The sequence below is a fragment of the Prionailurus bengalensis genome, chromosome B2, assembly GCF_016509475.1.
Source record: "Prionailurus bengalensis isolate Pbe53 chromosome B2, Fcat_Pben_1.1_paternal_pri, whole genome shotgun sequence".
In the NCBI taxonomy this organism is placed as follows: Eukaryota; Metazoa; Chordata; class Mammalia; order Carnivora; family Felidae; genus Prionailurus; species Prionailurus bengalensis.
Genome location: NC_057349.1, coordinates 94,612,459 through 94,632,397, shown reverse-complemented (window position 1 = coordinate 94,632,397; position 19,939 = coordinate 94,612,459). Strand labels below are relative to the sequence as shown.

General features: G+C 38.6%; 1 protein-coding gene across 1 annotated transcript in view; it reads right to left on the bottom strand.

Annotated features, from left to right (window-relative positions):
- Window positions 1-8,803: 8,803 nt before the first annotated feature.
- Window positions 8,804-19,939, bottom strand: part of LIN28B (lin-28 homolog B) — a 118,889-nt gene continuing 107,753 nt past the window's right edge. Inside the window, exon 5 of the mRNA XM_043593186.1 lies at window positions 8,804-13,699. Within this exon, the coding sequence (XP_043449121.1) occupies window positions 13,330-13,699 (370 nt within the window). The 3' untranslated portion in view covers window positions 8,804-13,329. The remainder of the gene's footprint in view (window positions 13,700-19,939) is intronic.

Genomic DNA, 19,939 nt, shown 5'->3' with positions numbered 1-19,939 from the left:
TAAACCAGATGAGGACTCTTCTAGCTCTGTTGTCCATAATTTCAAGTGTGTGTCCTCCTTAAAGGCTGACGTGGTATCTCCTTGCTACATATGTCCTGCATCATCCAGCTGAGTTAGGACTCTTTTTCTGGTTGGGATGATTTGGGGGGTTAGGCAACGTCTCAGCAGCAGCCTGACCATCTGGGTGTCCTTCCTATCCAGGGCAGTCCCATCCCTGCCCTGTCATTCACAAATGCTGTGTTGGTTGAAATCATGGTAGCATTATCCATGCCCACAACTGTGTTGGGCCCTTTCATCAGCAAGCATTTAATGTTTTCTTTTATACTATTGAAAGGGGTTCTTGAAAGTTCTTATCAAAGCTGGCAGCTTGCTGAAAAACCCCTTCTTAGCCCTTCTCGGATGGTGGTGATTGAGATTTTCCCCCAAAGGGGACAGAACTGTAGAATTTCAGAGCAGATAGAGTAGGTACATTTCAACTAAACCAGAAGTTCTCACACTTGAGCGGGCACCAGAGCCATCCGGAGTCTCCTTAAAGGCTCCACCAATCAAACCAGTGTTTGGCTCCCATCTAGGGAAGGGCCCAGAAGGCTACATTTCTAGCAAGTTCCCCGATGGTGTGGATGCTGCCATTATGACAACCACACTTAGATGTCCCCTTAACTAGTACAAATCTTTTATTAGCAGATAAGGAGACTATGCCTAGGAAAATTGAGCCCAAGAAAAACTAAAATCCAAGTATTCTCATTCACAACCCAATGGCTTCCAGTAAAACACAACCTGTTTTTCCCCCCTCTAGACCAATAGTTTTCAATCTTTTATTTAAAAAATCGCTTAGGGAACAAGTTTGAATACTCCAGGAGCTCTTAGGTACTCAGTATAGCCAGAATAGTGGTTCTTAACCCTGCTGCACATTGGCATCGGAGATTCTGATGTAATTCCTCTGGGCGTTCTCAAAAGCTCTGCAGATGACTCAGTGGGCAGTAAATGGGAGAATCTCCAGTTTGGAGGAAGGTCCAGGCGTCGCAGGTGATTTGGGTACAGCTGCAGGCTGGTCCAGATATTGTAGGCAAACGCTTTCCTGGTCTGGCTTTCTGCTTTAGCAAACATAAAGGAGTAGCAGTGGCTAGTTTGTGGTTTCAGGAATGAATGGTAGATGTGGGTGGCATAGATGGAGACATTCAGACCAAAGCAAATGTAGGCAGTCTGAATGGTGGGTCGTTTTATTTTTTCTGTGTATATCAAACCTTCATTTTTAAAACACTTATTCTTTTTTTTCACACACAGCTACACATTTATTTTCTTATAATGAGACCTTTTAAGACTGACCCTCTTAAGAGTACCTGGGTGGCTCAGTCAGTTAAGGGGCCGACTTTGGTTCAGGTCATGATCTCATGGTTCATGGGTTTGAGCCCCGCATCAGGGTATAAAATGACAGTGCAGGCCTGCATGGGATTCTCTCCCTCTCTCTCTGCCGCTGACCCCTCTCCCTCTCTCTCAAAATAAATAAATAAATACACTTAAAAAAAAAAAAAGATTGACCCTATTAGCAACTTACAAATATACAGCACATATCATTAACTACACTCACCATGTTGTACATTACGCCTTCAGGACTTATTTATTTTATAACTGGCACTTTGTACCCTTTGACTACTGTTGTTGTGTGATTTTGCTCCGTTAAGCTCCCTTGGTCACTTTCTTTGGCTCCCTGTAGCTTCCTGAATAATAACAGAGTCACAAGGAAGCTTCCTGCCTGGTTCTGATGTGCAGGATGAGAGAACGCTTTGAATTCTGAGGTGTTTCTTCTAGCTCCAAGCCTGATCATGTGATCTGAGCATTTACTCCCTTGCAATATAGGAATAGTAGTATCTGCAATCTTTACCTTAGAATGGCTTTGTCAGAACCCAATACTTAAAGCACTGTGGAAACTATAAAGCACTATAAAAATGAAAGCTATTATTATATTAACCAGTGACACATACGTGGAAGCTTAAGAGGAAATATCTCTTCACTAAAATATACCTGGAAATTCTCTTGGAACTTGTATCTAATTTGTCCTTGCTTCTAGGTGCAAATATTCAAATCCAAAACCCAGAACACCTGAGTGTGATCATGTGAGCATTATAACAAGATAAGTTTCTTCTCAGATAATGGGGGAACAGACCTGTTAAAATGTCTCAGAAGAACAACATCCAAGTTTTAAGGAATAAAATCCTAACTAAAAATTTTAGAAGTCTTGTATTTCTTATAGCTTGGAAGGTGGGGAGGAACTTATGGGTTAGTAATATAGCATGTATGTTTAATGCAGTATGTGTGCTTACAGTTTTGAAATTTCTTATGACAAAAGGGCCTAGAAATGCTTAAAAGATTTTGTCCTAGACAAGTTACCAGTATCAATATACCTTCATCATCATGAACTCTACATTGGCAGGCTTTGTCTTCTGCATAAAAGCCCATAAGTTCATCGCTTACAACTGCATATTTTTCCTGGGAGAAATTTTCCTAGGTAAGTTTATCAATCATATGAAATATTGAGAAATCCAGTAATTGCTATGAAGCAATGTAAAACTGTTTCAGAAAGCTAGTTAAGAGTGCCCTCTGGTGGTAGTGTGAAGCAACTGACATGCATCATGGTTGGTCTTTAATCACAGAATCATTGAACTGCATACAGTTCTGTGGTTTCTTAAAGTTCGACTTTCATCCTTTACACTTCCACAGACCCATTGTACCATGGACTTCATTAGGACATGCTGTTTAGATTGTGCTGAGTTGTGTGGGTTATCTTTTACACCCTAGTGAAAATTTTAGTTGGCATAGTGCTTCATTACAAAATAATTTTTAATTAAGAAGAAGCACTGTATGGGGCATCTGGGTAGCTCAGTCACTTGAGCATCAGACTCTTGATTTTGGCTCAGGTCATGATCCCACAGTTGTGAGATTGAGAGCCTTGAGTCCACTTCAACACTGAGCCTGCTTGAGATTCTTTCTCTCTCTCCTTCTGCCCTTCTCTCCAGCTTGCATTTTCTCTGTCTCTAAAAAAGAAGGAGGAGGAGAAGAAGAAGAAGCACTATAGGGTTTTTTTTAAATGTTTATTATTATTTATTTTGAGAAACAGTGAGCGACTGAAGGAGGGGCAGAGAGAGAGGGAGAGAGAGAATCCCAAGCAGGTTCCATGCTGTCAACGCAGAGCCTGATGCATTGACATGGATCTCATGAACGGTGAGATCATGACATGAGTGGAAATCAAGAGTCAAACGCTTGATTGACCGAGCCACCTAGGTGCCCCACACTGTAGGTTGTTAACATTGCACTTTCAAATGAGATTTCTTAAATAATTAGATCTTGGCCCACAGTTTATTATTGCTTGTTCTGTTTTGTTTTTGGGTAGGGTTGGGTTTGTGTGGGAACATTAGACACTGTGATGGGATCTAATGGAGTATGTGGAATCTTAGGCAGATTTTGGGACTAAACTACTTGGGATAATCTGTTGTAATTTTAGATGAGGACAGAATATGGGGCCAAATGATATTCTGGGGTGTCTTCCAACCACTTGGTTCTATGTTAAATTTTCCCCAGAAATCTGATATGTTTCATCAGTTTATAAATGTTGTACAGTATTTATAAACAAAAAGAAAATGCCAACATAGGGGAACAGAGAGGCCTGTGGGACACCTCCAGAATGCTTCAACAGTTCCTCATATTTCAGCCCCTCCTTTGTATTTTCCAAATATTCTACCTTGAGAAAGTATATTATGATCACAATTAGATTATGTTGTTTTAAATGGATTGCTTTGGGTGAGTGGAAAAAGCAACTTTACCACAGGAGTAGCTAAATTTATATCTGGGCTAGCTGATGTAAATTATTTGCACAGAATTACTTTCACAAAGAAATAAGAGAATTTGAAGAGCCAATGTAGAGAGATCACTGCAACGACCTGAATATGGGACATGGTTATCTAAGTGAAACAAGTGATAAATAGAACTTGAACTATCTGACATGCTAATAGTGAGGGCACACTTCTAGAAGAAAACATGATTAGAAAGACCACATATCAATAATACATCTATTTGAACCAATTCAAATGTAAACATGGTTTGATTCTTAAGCTGTCTTTGCTTTTACTGGCTTTGCAGCATTGCGGCTGCCATCATACTTAGGTGGGAGTCCAGTTTTCTTGACAAAAGAGCAAAATTAACTATGTCATTTAGGGTCTTAGCAAAACCCCCAAGGCTGGAGTTGGTATAACCCTGGGATCATGTCCAGAGCTGAAATCAAGGCACTCAACCAAATGAGCCATCCAGGTGCCCCCAAAAATGTTGATTAATTTTAGAAACAAAGTACACACATGTATCCCAGATAAGAAACTTTTAAAGTGGATATTTTAAGAAACACACAACCTCAGAAATATTGACTATTTTCCAGGGACTTGAAACCACTTCAGAAAGTGTGTGTGTGTGTGTGTGTGTGTGTGTGTGTGTGTGTTGGGTGGGTGGGGGGATTATAAAGGGTGACATATGCTAATTTCTAAATTGAAGATGACAGAAATTGTATGAATAGCAGGAAAAGGTTTTCGTTTAAATTTCAGTTGTTTCTAGTAAGTAAAGCAGACAAGAGAACCCATAGTTTTTGAGAGGAAAAAAAATCAATTTCATGAAAATAACAAGAAAACAGGACCAGAATCTATCACAAAATGATAGACTGTAATAGGAACAGCTTGTATAAGATGCAAAAATGGGTAGGTAGTACAAATGTAGAATTCTGTGTATACATAAGGAAAGCCTACGATTGATTCTGGGACCTTCTATTGTTCTGAATGGACCTTACATTGGTTCTTTATTACAAAAAAGAAAAGGAAGCATACTGGACTCCCTATATTTTGTCAGTGTCCTATCAGTGAAGCACTATATTCTTTTCCCCAGTAACTTCCTGGAGAGGACAAATGTAGTGAACCAGGCTTCTCCAAAACCAGCACGTGGGTGTTCCAGCATGAAGTGCTCGTGTGTTGCTAACCATTTATAAATATTCAGGTCGCCTGAAGCCCAAGCTTCTCAATGATGGTTTAGGGAGCTCTATTGTCATACGAAAATTATCTTTGTGCTCCCCCCTCCCTAAAATCTAGAGCCCTTCAAAATGGCAACCAAAAGAAATGGTGAGAACTCCTGTCCCCCATGTTCCTTCATGAAAGTAGTTCCATTCTTAGGCTATCTTCTGGAAGCTTCCATCTCTCTCCTCATGGGATTCCCTCTGCCTTCAAACGTGCACTTGGTATCCTTAAGGGTAAATGACAGATCATGAGAAGATGCTATTAAGGTATGAAGGCAAAGAGCTGCTTTTCCCTGGTATTAGAATCAGTCTATCTTGTCTTTCCGCCTCTCTGTTTTATTATCAGATTCACTAGGTTTCAAACCCACAATGAGGTGTGAAAGATATCCACCTTCAAGGATAAAAACAAAGAGCAGAAGTCCAACAGGTCTTCTAGCTACCATTTTAGCGAGAAAGTTGGAAGGCAAGGCTGTGTAACATTGTAATAATTTTGTTAAGGAAACAACTTTGTAATAATTTTGTCAACACCTGTAGATTTTCCACATTCATTATTTCTGCTATATTGTCAATTTCCCCATTATAAAATAAGACAGTAAACAAAAAAGCCTATTTTTTATCTTGAAAAATTCTTTGTTAGATATTTGTTTTATTTTTGAGAAAGAGAGCACAGGCAGGGGAGGGGCAGAGAGAGAGAGGGGACAGAGGATCTGAAGCGGGCTCCATACTGACAGCAGAGAGCCCAACGTGGGGCTCCAACTCATGAACCACGAGATCATGACGTTAGCCAAAGTGGGACACTCAACCAACTAAGCCACCCAGGCAGGCGCCCCTATCTTGAAAAATTCTTAATTTTTACCTTTCCTAGTTGCTGCATTGCATTTATTGTCCTCTTCATTTCCATTTAAAAGAAATGGTATCAACTGTGTTGCTATTTTTTTTAAAGAGCACTGTAATTGGGTTTCACCTATATTGCCCCATTACAATTTCTCTGTTCATAAATCTGGATTCTTTCTATTGACTTGTCTTCAATCGTTTGTCCTGTTGCTTTCAACTTGTTGTTACACCCATCTGTTGAATTCTTATTTTCAGTTACTATAATTTTTGGTTCTAAAATCTGTTTGACTTTTTATCTTCTCTATTTACCAGTTATTTTTAAAGTCCCTGTATACTTGCAGTCGCCGAATTACCTGTGTGTTTTGATGTCTGTTGTTTTCCTGTTTCTAGCCAAATGGTCCTGTTTATTTGCATGCTTCATACTTTTTAATTGCAAGTTAGACTTTCTAGATGAAAATCTGTAGAGGCTCTGGATGCTATCTTCTTCCAAGGAGGGTTGTTTTCTTTTGGTAGGTAGGTGATGTACCAACTGTCACCTTGGTCCATGCAGGGTTAATTTTAGGCTTTGTTAGGGCTGGTCTACTTCAATTTTGCCCTTTCCCTAGTGTAGGAACTGTACTCTTAGGACATGACCATTATTCCTAGGGGTTAGCCCTTCTGAAATCCGGACACCAAGCCTAGGTGTTTACCAAAGCCCATTTACGAGGCTTGAAATTCAATCTCTCTTTCTCTAGCACTAGTTGGTGAGAACACCTTTAACTTCATTAGCTTCCCAGCCAGGGGCTGGACTAGGGTGAGACAAGGGAGGTGCTTAGGGCTAGGTAACACTCTATCATAAGCACCTCTTTAAATTTTACTCTGGGCACCTCTTGCCTCCTCCTAGTTGTGGCCTTGATCTCAGCTGTGGTTTTCTGTGGAGTCTTTTTTACTCAATGACTTGAAAAGACTCTATAGAAAGATCGCTTCTTTGTGATCCCTCCTCTCTGGGATTTGCCTCTCCATTTTCTGTTTTGACAGTCCTGAATTTGTTTCCTCAGCTCAGAAAGACGGCCACTTCCTTTTGGGTTTTTATCATTCTCTGGCACCTCAGGTAGCTGGAGGTGCCCTGGGGGGAAACGCTGAGGCTAAATGGGGTGCTCGCTGCCTGTGCTTTTCCTTTCTTTCAAAGCTGGATGTCTGAAAGGTTCCTGGGTGCTTCGGTTGACCTATGATGCATTCATAAAATTGTTTTGGTTTTTTTGTTTGTTTCTCTTTTTATTTATTTATTTATTTTTTAATTTTTTTTTTCAACGTTTATTTATTTTGGGGACAGAGAGAGATAGAGCATGAACGGGGGAGGGGCAGAGAGAGAGGGAGACACAGAATCGGAAACAGGCTCCAGGCTCCAGGCTCTGAGCCATCAGCCCAGAGCCTGACGCGGGGCTCGAACTCGCAGACCGCGAGATCGTGACCTGGCTGAAGTCGGACGCTTAACCCACTGCGCCACCCAGGCGCCCCTCCTAATTTTATTTTAAAAACCTTTGTATTTTTATTGGAAAGAAATCAGAAGAAAATTAAGAAAAAATATTCATGGTTATTTCCAGGTGGTGGGATTATGTACTATTTTAATTATCTTTCAAGGCTCTCCATATTCTTTATGGTAAAGTACAACTCTACTTTTGTAGCAAAGATTCACTTGTAAATAAGAATTACCCATGAAAGTAAATAATTACCAACGACACATTTATACAATCACTCTCGCATGAACATTCATGATAGAGACCCTCACATCCTGAAATCACTGCTGCACCAAGGTGAAATAACACTGCTGAACTGGATATTTAAAAATGGTTAAGAGGGGTGCCTGGGTGGCTCAGTCGGTTAAGCGTCCGACTTCAGCTCAGGTCACGATCTCGCGGTCCGTGAGTTCGAGCCCCGCGTCGGACTCTGGGCTGATGGCTCAGAGCCTGGAGCCTGCTTCTGATTCTGTGTCTCCCTCTCTCTCTGCCCCTCACCCGTTCATGCTCTGTCTCCCTCTGTCTCAGAAATAAATAAACGTTAAAAAAACAAAAAAAAAATGGTTAAGATGGGGGGCGCCTGGGTGGCTCAGTCGGTTTAGCGTCTGACTTTGGCTCTGGGCAATGATTTCATGGTTTGTGGGTTCAAACCCCGCATCGGGCTCTGTGCTGACAGCTCAGAGTCTGGAGCCTGCTTCGGATTCTGTGTCTTCCCCTCTCTCTGCCCCTCTCATGCTCCTGCTCTGTCTCTTGATAATAAATGTTAAAAAAAATGATTAAGATGGTAAATTATGTGTTTTATTACCATAGGGGGGGAAAAAGAGTCATAGTAAGACCCCCCCCACTCGCCCCCCACACACACAAAGAAAGAAAAAGTGAAGCATCCAGGTGTAGAACGGAAATGAAAATGAGTTTAATTGTCAGACGGGGTCAATTTATAGAACACAATAGTTTTATCAAATTGTTTTCATAATGTGCCAATACTATATACATAGTTTGATAATCTGCATTCACATTTTAGATACTTGGTCCTGGTATAACCTGGCTTTGATTGTCTTCTTTAAATACTTTAAACTTATTGAGGAAAAAGTCTAAGATGGTTTCTCCAAGGGTTTGAGCATTTTTGTTTTTTTAGACCACTTTTCACGACCACATGAAGTATGTATCTTGACTCACAAGCCTGCATCACCCATGTTCGCTAACACAGGAGGATTCCTTATGATGACAGGACCTACCTCTCTTCATTCGTTTAGACTGAATTTATTCACCACCTGTATTGTCATAAGTTCCATTTCTATAATCACCGATATCTGAAGATAAGTTAAAGCTATTTATGTTCAGGTTGGTGTAAACACTAGTTAACTGGCCTTTTATCCATTCTTTTAATTGAATGATCATACAAATCATGAAAAATCTCCCAAACTCATCATAAATGCCAATGTTATATGTTTTATTTTTTAATCAAGTAATTTTTAAACCTTAAAATATCCATAATTGACAGAATAAGACATCAGGCATGAAATGAGAATATAAAGTCCGTGGTCTGCAGAAAGGCAAACAGTATTCTAGTCCATCAAGATGATTACACGAGTGAAATGCCATTCCAAACATCTACTCCTTTTTTGTCCTTTAAACACACATAGTTCAAGTGTTTGTTATTTTCACTTGTAAACAACATGAGCCAAAATGGACAATGAGGTAATCTAAACACTACACATGATAAGTTAAAAACACTAGGTAAAACACCATATTAAAGACATACAGAAATCAGTGTTCACTTTGGTCTCTAGGATGGTTAGAGTTGTTAATACCAAAAAGCAACACATACTAATTAAAGCCAGCTTGGTGGTGGGTGCCAGTGGTTGACAGACACTAAGTAATTCAAGAGGTAGTCAACACCATCATTTTCAAGCTGGTGACACTCACAAGTGTTAAGCCACAGATGTATTAAATAGCATAATAGTTTCTCACAGTACAGTACTTTACCATAACTTCGCAGCTTTGTTCCAAATATAAAATTTAAAAACGATTCATAGGTCAACCTCTCACACTCTAACTGAACATCTATGACACAGATCACACAACCACCACATCTTAAAAGAGGCTGCTGACAGCTAGGTTAAGACAGAACTTGACGCTCTTCACGAGTTGTTCTTTTCTAAAACAAATAAATCTCATTAGGACATCTAGGAAATTAAAGTCAGTTGCACTTGTACACACTTTCCCAAACTGTATAACCAAAGGGGAAATACACATATATATTTTATGATAAACATTTCTTAGAGAAAACAGATAAATTAATTTAAATTAACTTTAAGACTTAATGAGATTTCCCATGTCCTGTATAATTCATCTTACAGTGAATGTTACAAAGTCTATTAACACTTATGGGCTTCTATTCACAAACTAAATACAACTAGCAGTAACTTGGGGCCACACTGGTGCAAAACAAAACTGAGCCAGAATATTTCAAAATATTGGCATTAAAAATCCTATGTTTGTAGATGGAACGATGTTAAATACTTTGATGTTTCTTGATCTTTTTCCCTACATTGCACGCCAGACTTCCAAGTTATAAGCAGGTAAAAATCTTTTAAAATTTTTCAGTTGTAAAAATACATCCAAAGTCTTCCAGTAAAGACTAGAAATGCAAGTATAAAAAGGTTTCTACTATAATCTGCCATGTAGCAATGAATAGCTCTCAGGGCTAAGAGACTGGTAAGTGCATCTTTCTTAGGAATTACAATTGTGTTGACATGGGGGTGAGGTCAAGGGGCAACTAAGTTACAGTCCTCCTGCTCAACCTACTAGTAACCCCTGTAAACTGATGCTTCACACAGACCCTTCTCCTCAGTAGCTAGAAATGGCATTGCACGTTTACTCTATGTTCACTCCTTGGCAAGCCAGTGCTAGTTTGTTATGTGCCTAGGACAGTAATGCTGAAATAAGCTTGGCCTTAGGGCAGCACAGACACAAAAATGGAGATTGGCATCCTTTACACTTTTGCCCAGCATGAATACACTCATACACCAACCTCTCCTCCTGCTACCCCTTCCCACCCCGACCTCTGGGCAAAGCAGCTATGTCCAAGATTGCTTCTGTGTTTTCTGTATTTTTGCTTAAGTGGAAGGGTGCCCATAAGTCTTTAAATTAAATACATGATAACTTCAAGGAAATGCCCGGAGACGTTGCTAATAACTAAATGAGATGCTTCATTATTCACAAGTGTTTGTCAGAAACATGTAGTTGTGAATTCTATCTATAACACAGATTAAAAGGTTCTGTACCAGAGAATTATCAGCCACTGTAAGGCTGGAGCAGCATAAAGGTGTGCTATGCATCAACTATGAGGTAGCCTTTTGCTGTAAACAGAGTATTTCACCCATGTGAATGGACACTGTGCTCACATCAGTGATATTCACATATGCAAGGAGTTTGGAATTCTGCTTTAGAGCATGGGAAATAAAAATAGGAAAGCTGATATCTGATATTTGAAAATTTTGATCTATGTCAAACTCAGAGGTAGTTATTACTAGCATCAGTACATAATACTTATATAAAGGTCTAAGTTATTTGGTTTGTTTTGAGTAAGCAGGACTGTAGACCATTCTGTAAAGAAACAACAACAACATTATATGGTATGTTCCCTGAGCAAAGTTCTTTGTCCTGAGTATGTTATGTAATAATGATAATATTTTTATATAAAAAATAAACCCCAGCTTTTAACCATAAGATAGGTTTGGTATGTGCTCTTAGTTCAGTCTGGTAAGATGCTTAAAATGACTTTAAATTGCACCCATAAGGTCCAGTTATAAAATGCTTTTTTTTTAAATCTTGATCTCAGCTCTGAACTTTTTATATGTAAACAGGGAATGTCCAATTCTCAAGTCCATAATTTCCTATTTCTATAAGGTCAAGGAACTTTGGTTTGAATTTTCAAAGTGACTTACCATGTTTTGCATTCTTCCTGTTAACCTGCTTATTATGCCTGCTAAAAATTAAGCAATGCCACTTTGATTTGTCTACATAATTTAAATAAGCTTACAATCCTCACATAAGGCAAGGAAGTACTTCTCTACAGCTATATACCACATTCAATATCGTCAAAGGTAAGCTTTGCATCACAGCACACGGACATATAAACCACGGAGAATCTCACAAACACTGTCACGGAATTCAAGCTGAGCTATAAAGGACCGTCAACCCAGCCTGTGGCATTTTCTCCTGATGCTGGCTTGCTGAAGCAGCAGGAAATGCCTACATCCCCCAGGCCAGGATAGGTTGGGGAGGGGGCAGAGCTGCTCAGCAGAACAGGTCTCAATGGACTCATGCTATTCTCTTTTTTTGATTATCTGAGCTTACACCAACAGGCTCACACAAAACGTTGTTTATTGCCCATGTTAAAGCATTATAATGAATTGGTACCTTCTTGTAGATGTTTCAGAAAGTTAGCCATAACATATAGAACTAGGAGGACACCAACAGTTTTTTTTTAATGACTGAAACCTAAAGGGACTGATACTAGGACTGGTCCCCAGCCAGTTTATTAATAACCTAACTGGGGACCAACCTGAGAAGCGTCTCTATCCCCATTCCTGAACGTCCGCCCTGAACCCGCCGTGCAGGTGACTCCAGCATGAGCAATGGAGGGAACCTCCGTAAAATCAATGCCACCGTGTGAAAATCCTTGCAGCTCTCCCTAGGAGAGGCTCCGCACTCCGCCCCAGGAACGCCACTCTAGTTGTCTGCCACCCCACGCTGCTGTAGGGCAACCGTAGTGGGCAATTGTGAACATCCACTTACTTTTCGTTCTCAACCCCAGGATTATATTCTTACCTGTGCTGTCTGGTTTTAGAGACAAGTTAGATAACTCTCTAGGGGGAATAAAAAAAGCCACCAAAAAAAAAAAAAACAACCAAAAAAAACCACACCAACACCGCACGACTGGAGTTTTCCTCCAAGGTCTTCAGTAGTAAACGAGGAGGCCCCCCTGTTCGACGCGATGGTTCGGACTGACTCCGTCAAGGGAAGCTGCTGTTGCCACAATCCCTTAAAAACTTCACGACATGTGAAAGATGATAATGAGCTGGTATCAAAACATCATGGAAAACAATCAAGTCACTACATTTGTACATTGCCCTCCCCCTTCATTTTTCTTAGTAGGCATCTAATTTACAGTCAAAACACATGAATTAAAAACATCGAAATATCGGCACAGTAATTACACATTCATCGTCTTTTCTGGAGTTATGGATCCCAGATTCAAAAGAGCTTTATGGCAGTCGGAGGCATATGGAGTTAAGGTACTGCCTTCAAAGGGCGTTGGGGTAGGGGAGACCCTCTATAGACATCAGGAAAGAGAGGCAATCCCATACTTGGGAGAACTGATGACTTAAAACTTTTAGTACCATATGATTGGCAGCTCTGAGATCTGAAGTAGCCTTTGGTTCACACAAAAGGTAACAGTCATGTGTTTATTTTCATGTAATATAAAGGGAGTGGTATTTGAAGAAAAATCTCCAGGGATTATCTCTGAAACCATCTAAAATGCTTCATATGGGTTTGCAATTCTTGGGGATGTCCAATTCTGTGAGGGAGGGTGTGTGCTTGTATCTCTATACACACATATATAAAGACGAACCCGCTTTATATATATGTCTACATTCCTACAGAAAATCCTCCTACACACACACACATACGGACTCAGGCTCTCTCCCTCTCACACATGCACATATAGATATACATAGTATTTCATTCTCTGAGTCACATAAAACATGACACCCTGCTCAAATGTAATTTGCTTAGAGTGATTTGTCTGTTTAAAAAAATTCACAGTTCCTCAACAGTAGTTAAAAATCCCAAATCAGCTGCTGCTGTGAAATACTGTTCCCCTGTACTTGCATGAGGTAGACTTCCCAACTGGGGAAAGAAATCGGTAACATTTCAGAAGGAGGGTTATGTCTTTTTTCTTTTTTGAACGGAAGGCCCCTTTTTGCTTGGTTCTTCCGGCACTGCAGAGGACTTCGCCAGGGAAGTTTCTTGAGATGACCTGCCTGGCCATTCTGCTATCTCGAACCTCGCCTCCTGAGGAAACGGCGGCGACGTGCAGCCATGCCCTCCCCCCAGCTCTCGAGGAAAAGTCGAAGTGCATGGCTGTGATTCTGCTTCCTGTCTTCCCTGAGAACTGGCAGGCGGCTGCGCAACAGTTTTATGTGGGCAGTTGGCCACCATGTGCGTGATGCTCTGACAGTAATGGCACTTCTTTGGCTGAGGAGGTAGACTACATTCCTTAGCATGATGATCAAGGCCGCCACAGTTGTAGCATCTGCAACAAGAACAAGGAAAACGTCTTAGAAGCAGGGAGCACGGGTCATAAAACACATTGTACAGTTTTTAAAAATGCCAAAATACACTATCAATGAGATCAGCCTCTTTTAACATGTCCTTATTAATGAGTATGGAATGGCTATTTTTAATGCCAGTTGCTTTCAAGACTGTCTTTGGCAAAATGCTCTAACAAAGTTATAAAGCTAATTGTGCTAAGCATAATAGTCAATGAAAAACAAGAGTACTAAAACATGAAAGACTAGTCACACTTCCATACAGAAATGACTTTTTTTTTTTTTTAGGTTTGAGAGGTCATTTTAAAAGAACAGTTGTAGTCCACTAGAGGGCAGCCAATGGTCAACAAAAAATGACCAGCTAGCTTTAAAAAGAAGTCCATTAAAAAATAAAGCTGTTAACATAATAATATGCACTGCAATGCACTCAGCAATTGAGAAAATTATAGACCAAATTAAATTTTGTTAGTTTAACATTTCTTTGGGTGTTAATTATGTTGACTGTGGAAACCAGCTGAACTGGAAGAATTTTTTCCTTTGTACATATTAAGTAATGTGGTGAAATTTGATATATAAGAAGTCAGATGTCTATGGTGAGTGATATCTAGCAAATTATGAAGTGATATTAGAGCAATATAGTAAGTATCTGAATCAGAAGAAGCTATAGAAGAAAGCTTCTAAACACTTAGATTGTCTCTCTCAAAAATAAATAAACATTAAAAAAATTAAAAGCTGAACAAGTCAATTATTTGAGAGACATATATTTGCTCAGCTTTCGTCAGATTTTCTTTGAATATATTACATTCAAAAAATATAAAGAACATAATATTGTACATTTATAAAGGTTTTTAATCCACTTGTTGAGTATAGAATTTGCTTGTTTTGTCTCCAAATGAAATGTTTTAAGAGCTTTCTATTTTAAATTTATTTTTAAATACATTTATGACCCCATAATTCTTAATATGAAGCACAAACAATAGGTCACAAAATTTTTTAAAAAGATAGCAAATAAGTGGTAACTGTGAGCATCAACTTAAGACTATACTGACAATAAAATAATTATAATTGATTACATTGTGTGTGTGGGGGGGGGAACAAAAGGAGAGCAAGCTTAACAACTTATACTACCATATATTTCAAAGACAAACTAAGCTCCTACTAACCTACTGAGCACTAGTATTCTATTTTCTGAGACAAGTCACAGAGGGTGTTTTTTGTTTGGTTAGTTTTTTACCTGGCAAATACTAAGATAACTATGGACTGTTTCTTCAGTTACCAATATTACCTTTCAGATTTTAGAATAATGGATTCACAAGATGGGCTTTTATTCTTTGCAATAATTAACAAGTATCCCAGGGAAAAGGAGTGCATCATATTTTCAAAAATTTAAGGGAAGAACCAAGAAACCACTTTTTCTGATTATTTCTTGTGCAATTATACACCTTAATATAATAAATTAATAAAGCAAATATTATGATCCAGATGCAAATTGTTTTAGCCATGTGTTCTAAGAGATAATGGAAAAATTAAATAATAATAATATTACCAATGAATGACTGAAGTTCAGGTCCCCCAAATAACACACTAAAAATGGTATCTTTGAAATATATAACCATATCACTTATAATAATGTTTTCCCACAGAGTTCTCTTTTCTACAGATAAGTGAATTCTTAAATTAAATTAAATCTGCCCTTCTATTAAATATCTTCTTTTGAATTAAATGCACTTCCTTGAGAATAACATCCACTCAGGAACTCATTGTGGAAGAGGAGAAAATAGGTTAAAGCCTTCAGTAATAGAACATGCTTTCCTGTGGACACATCAATTTCATCAGTCACTGTGGTATGCACTGTGTTATCCAATTCAGGGAACCATTCTGCCCATGCATTTACCAAGAGCTAATGTCAGGATTCCACTTTTACAAATGGGGTCTTCCATCATATTCTGTATGTGCATTTACCATTACCTTCAGGTTTTAAAAGTTATTTTTAAGGACACTATATAATTTGGGTTTCCTTGCATTTTGATCTGCTCAGTTAATTCACTCTCCTAGCTTTTCAGTATGTGCTATCATTAGGCCAGACTGTCTTCTACACTGAAAAGATTTGCATTCAGTGTATATGTGCTTAGTCTTAAAAGGGGAGGAGTGGTATTTATTCTCCTCTTCTATTTAATCATTCAATGTCAATCACTCTTACTAAGAGGGCAGATCACACCCCATTATGAAACCCCGTCCTTCCCAAGGGACTGACACCAAAATGGAAATATTCAGCTACCTTTTAGCACACAAATGATACCACACCACACTCTCCATACAAGCTCTACATGGTACTTGTCTCCTTTGTTCACTGTCCACACCTCTCCAAATCAGCTTGCTTTTGTTAGTTTGAATGAATTTTACATTTGATGTGAGAATGAAAATGGCATGTGTGCCCTTGTATGGCTACATGCTTAATATAAAGACCTAGATCCACAAGCAAAAGACTATATATGAAGAAAACTATAATCACACTTCATTATACATTCTGATAGCCAACCATAAAAAGTAAAATCATTCATGGTTAAGTATTTTATAAAACTATGAACCAATGGCACATCGGGCATTTTCTCACATATTAAACATAAAGTAAAATAAAAATGTTCAGATTAGTCTTAAAACTATCAAGTTCTTATAAAATTATAAATACTTTAATTCTACTGAGCTAGCACATTCTACAAATACTACCTCTTACTTAAGATGCTTTTTAAGATGGAAAATAACAATCAAATTGAAGCCAATTTTTTAAAAGACTATCAAAATAAGATTAAAAATTTTAAATGAAACGAGAATGCCAACAATAGATATAGTAGGATAGAAGCACATTCAATGGCAAAATAAATAAAAAGAAATCCTTTAGGGCTTTACAAATATTTTATTACATTATGAAATGTCATTAGGTGGATCTTAATAAATTAAGCTCAAAAAACTACATTAGTTAATAAGTTAATCAAAACATATGCAAAGTAGTGAGGATTTCAAAATCAAAATTAGAACTCTGATTCTGAAATCAGAATTTATTTATTTTTTAAAATGTTTTGCTTATTTTTGAGAGAGTATAAGCGGGGGAGGGGCAGAGAGAGAGGGAGACCCAGAATCCGAAGCAAGCTCCAGGCTCTGAGCCGTCAGCACAGAGCCCGATGTGGGGCTTGAACTCATGAACCGCATGATCATGACCTGAGCCGAAGTCAGACATTTAACCAACTGATCCACCCAGGCGCCCCTAAAATCAGAATTTAGATCTGCTATGACCCTTAGAAAAATTCTCATTTTTGGGATCTAACCACAGAATAAGTTAATTATATTTTCAAATGATAATGGTAACAATGGTTATAGAACAGAATCCGACTGAAAACTAGTAGATTAGAATATAGACATTAATTTTTAAATGATACCTCAATGCCTTAGATGAAATAATTCACCAATCGTATGTTCCCCCTGGATCCCAAAAGTGATAAAAAGTTGGGCAGAGGGGTGACACCACACACATAGAGCCAGCTTTGCCTAAAAGGCAAATTTGAAAAATATAACTTAGGCACTTCTAAGTATTTCAAAGTGCTAATTTAATAAGACTTTATATGGAGGGGTGCCTGGGTGGTTCAGTCGGTTAAGTGTCTGACTCTTGATTTTGGTGCAGGTCATGATCTCATGGTTTGAGATCAAGACCCATCAGGCTCTGTGCTGACAGTGCAAAGCCTGCTTGGGATTCTTGCTCTCCCTCTCTCTCTGCCCCTTCCCTGCTCTCTCCTCCTAAATAAACTAACTAACTAACTAACTAACTAACTAACAGAATTTATATGGAAAAATAAATCTACATTTTGGGGGGTTGGAAGGGGCATTAAAGATAAGGATACAGTGATCTGTAAGCTTCTCAGGAACAAATACTGAACAACAGTAAGTACAGTGGTATCAAGGAGAGAGAAAGAATAGAGTGGAAAAAAAAGTGCAAGGTATAGGGCAGGAAGAAGGGGTGAACGCAGAAAAGAGGACATACAAATCCCTGGAAAAGAATTCTGTGGAAAACGATCAATACAATTTCCAAATGGGAGACCAGAGAAGTCACAGATTAGAAAGAATTCCAGAAACTAACTTGGAGAAAGGATAATTGAGTCTGAAGAGATTGCTTGTCACTGTTTATCCTGATACAGTCCAACTAAAATCCGAAAATGATACCAATGACATTCAAATCTACAGTTTTCTATATTAATACGACTGAATACTTGATAGCTAATCCAACTGTGTGCTGACCAACCCAAACACCTGGGATTGCTCAATACCAGTCTGACAGTAGGAGGGAGGTGGATAGGAGAAATGCCATCAAAGAACTCAAGAGAGCTAAAGAAAAGGCATGTAGCTTTTGTTGGAAGCAATCTGCCCACCCTGTATCTCCTGAGGGTAAGAGACACAGATTTCTTCCAGAAGGCCCAATTTGTTTCGATACAGGCGTCCACACATTCTTAACTTATACTGGGTATAGTTTATTCACTTCACAGGATCTGCCCCAACATACCAAGAGGAGAGTTAGAAAACTTTGATGAATCACAGAGTCAGAAAGGCCTTTCTATAGAGCACACATTTTCTGACCTCTATTAAAGCATCTGTTCTTTACATGAATCTGTTTCTTTGTATTTCATTCTTATATCTAGACTGTTAAGACTATAAGCCAATTAAGCAATAAAACATTTTAGTAAGGTTAATTTTTATATATTTTTCTTAAGTACAGTGGGTAAAAACATTGAGATTATAAAAAGTAGTGGTTAGTGGTGATTTGTGATTTTTAAAAAGATTCTTCTGGAACAAATACATATTTAACACCAGAAAAAAATTATTTGTATCTTCTGAAATACAGAAGCCAGTATCCCCCTAAATTACCTTAATTCATGCTAAAAATAAGCATTTGTTTTTTTAAAATTTTTAAAATGTTTATTTATTTTTGAGAAAGAGAGACAGAGTGCAAGTAAGGGAGGGGCAGAGAGAGAGACACACACACAGAATCCGAAGCAGGCTTCAGGCTCCGAGCTGTCAGCTCAGAGCCGGATGCGGAGCCCGAACTCACAAACTGTGAGATCATGATCTGAGCCGAAGTCTGGCACTTAACCGACTGAGCCACCCAGGTACCTCTAACTCATGCTAAAAATAAAATGATCTATACAGAGTAGGATTGAACACACTGTTAACAGAATTAAAATAACAATAGAAATAATAATGAGGTTCAATTCACTAAAATCTTACTATGTTCCAGAGACACTGTGCAACAGGTTTCAAATATATAATTTAATCCTCCCCCAAACCCTATGAGGTACTACAACATCTACATTGTACACATGTGTGCGCACACACACACACACACACACACACACAGATTTGAAGTAGATTATTTCTTGAGATTTAGGTTACTGCTCTATCTCTATGATGGGGGGTGGATATGAACACCCTTCTTTGAATGGTCCCACCTATACAATGAAGGTTGGAGCTAATCCAGTCCAGACTCTTCAATGCCAATGCCCAGTTTTATTTCTATGCCTCTTGTACTGCATAGGCTGAAAAGTTTTATCTAACAAATTAATAAATAATTTTTCCATTTTCTTTAACCATAGGTTTAAGGCTGTGAAGTCAGAACTTCAGGATGACCTGTTATAATCAGAGCTATCAAACCAACTCAATAAAATTCCAGTCAAAATAAAGACCCTGACATTTTAGTTATCCCAAGAAGTCATATTACAACATGAATGATTTGTTTAGGCCTTGAAATAAATACTGGAATGAGATTCTATTGGTTGCAGTGAATGTAAATTGAGAGGGCCTCTTTTGGAGAGCAATTTGACAGTACATTTCAAATGTTAATGCATATATCCTCTCACCCAACAGTGCTAACTCTTTAAAAATTTGCTTACAGAAATATTTTACTGTATTGGAAATATATTGTAGGGTCATCTGGGGGGCTCAGTCTGTTGAGTGTCCAACTTCGGCTCAGGTCATGATCTTGCAGTTTGTGAGTTCGAGTCCCACGTTGGGTTTGCTGCTGTCAGCCTGCCAGTGCACAGCCTGCTTTGGATCCTCTGTCCTCCTTTCTTGGCCCCTCCCCCACTTGTGCTGTCTCAAAAATCAATAAACATTACAGAAAAATAAATGTATTCTAATATAGTGCTGCCCATATAGGTAAAAAAATAGAAAAATTAAATGAT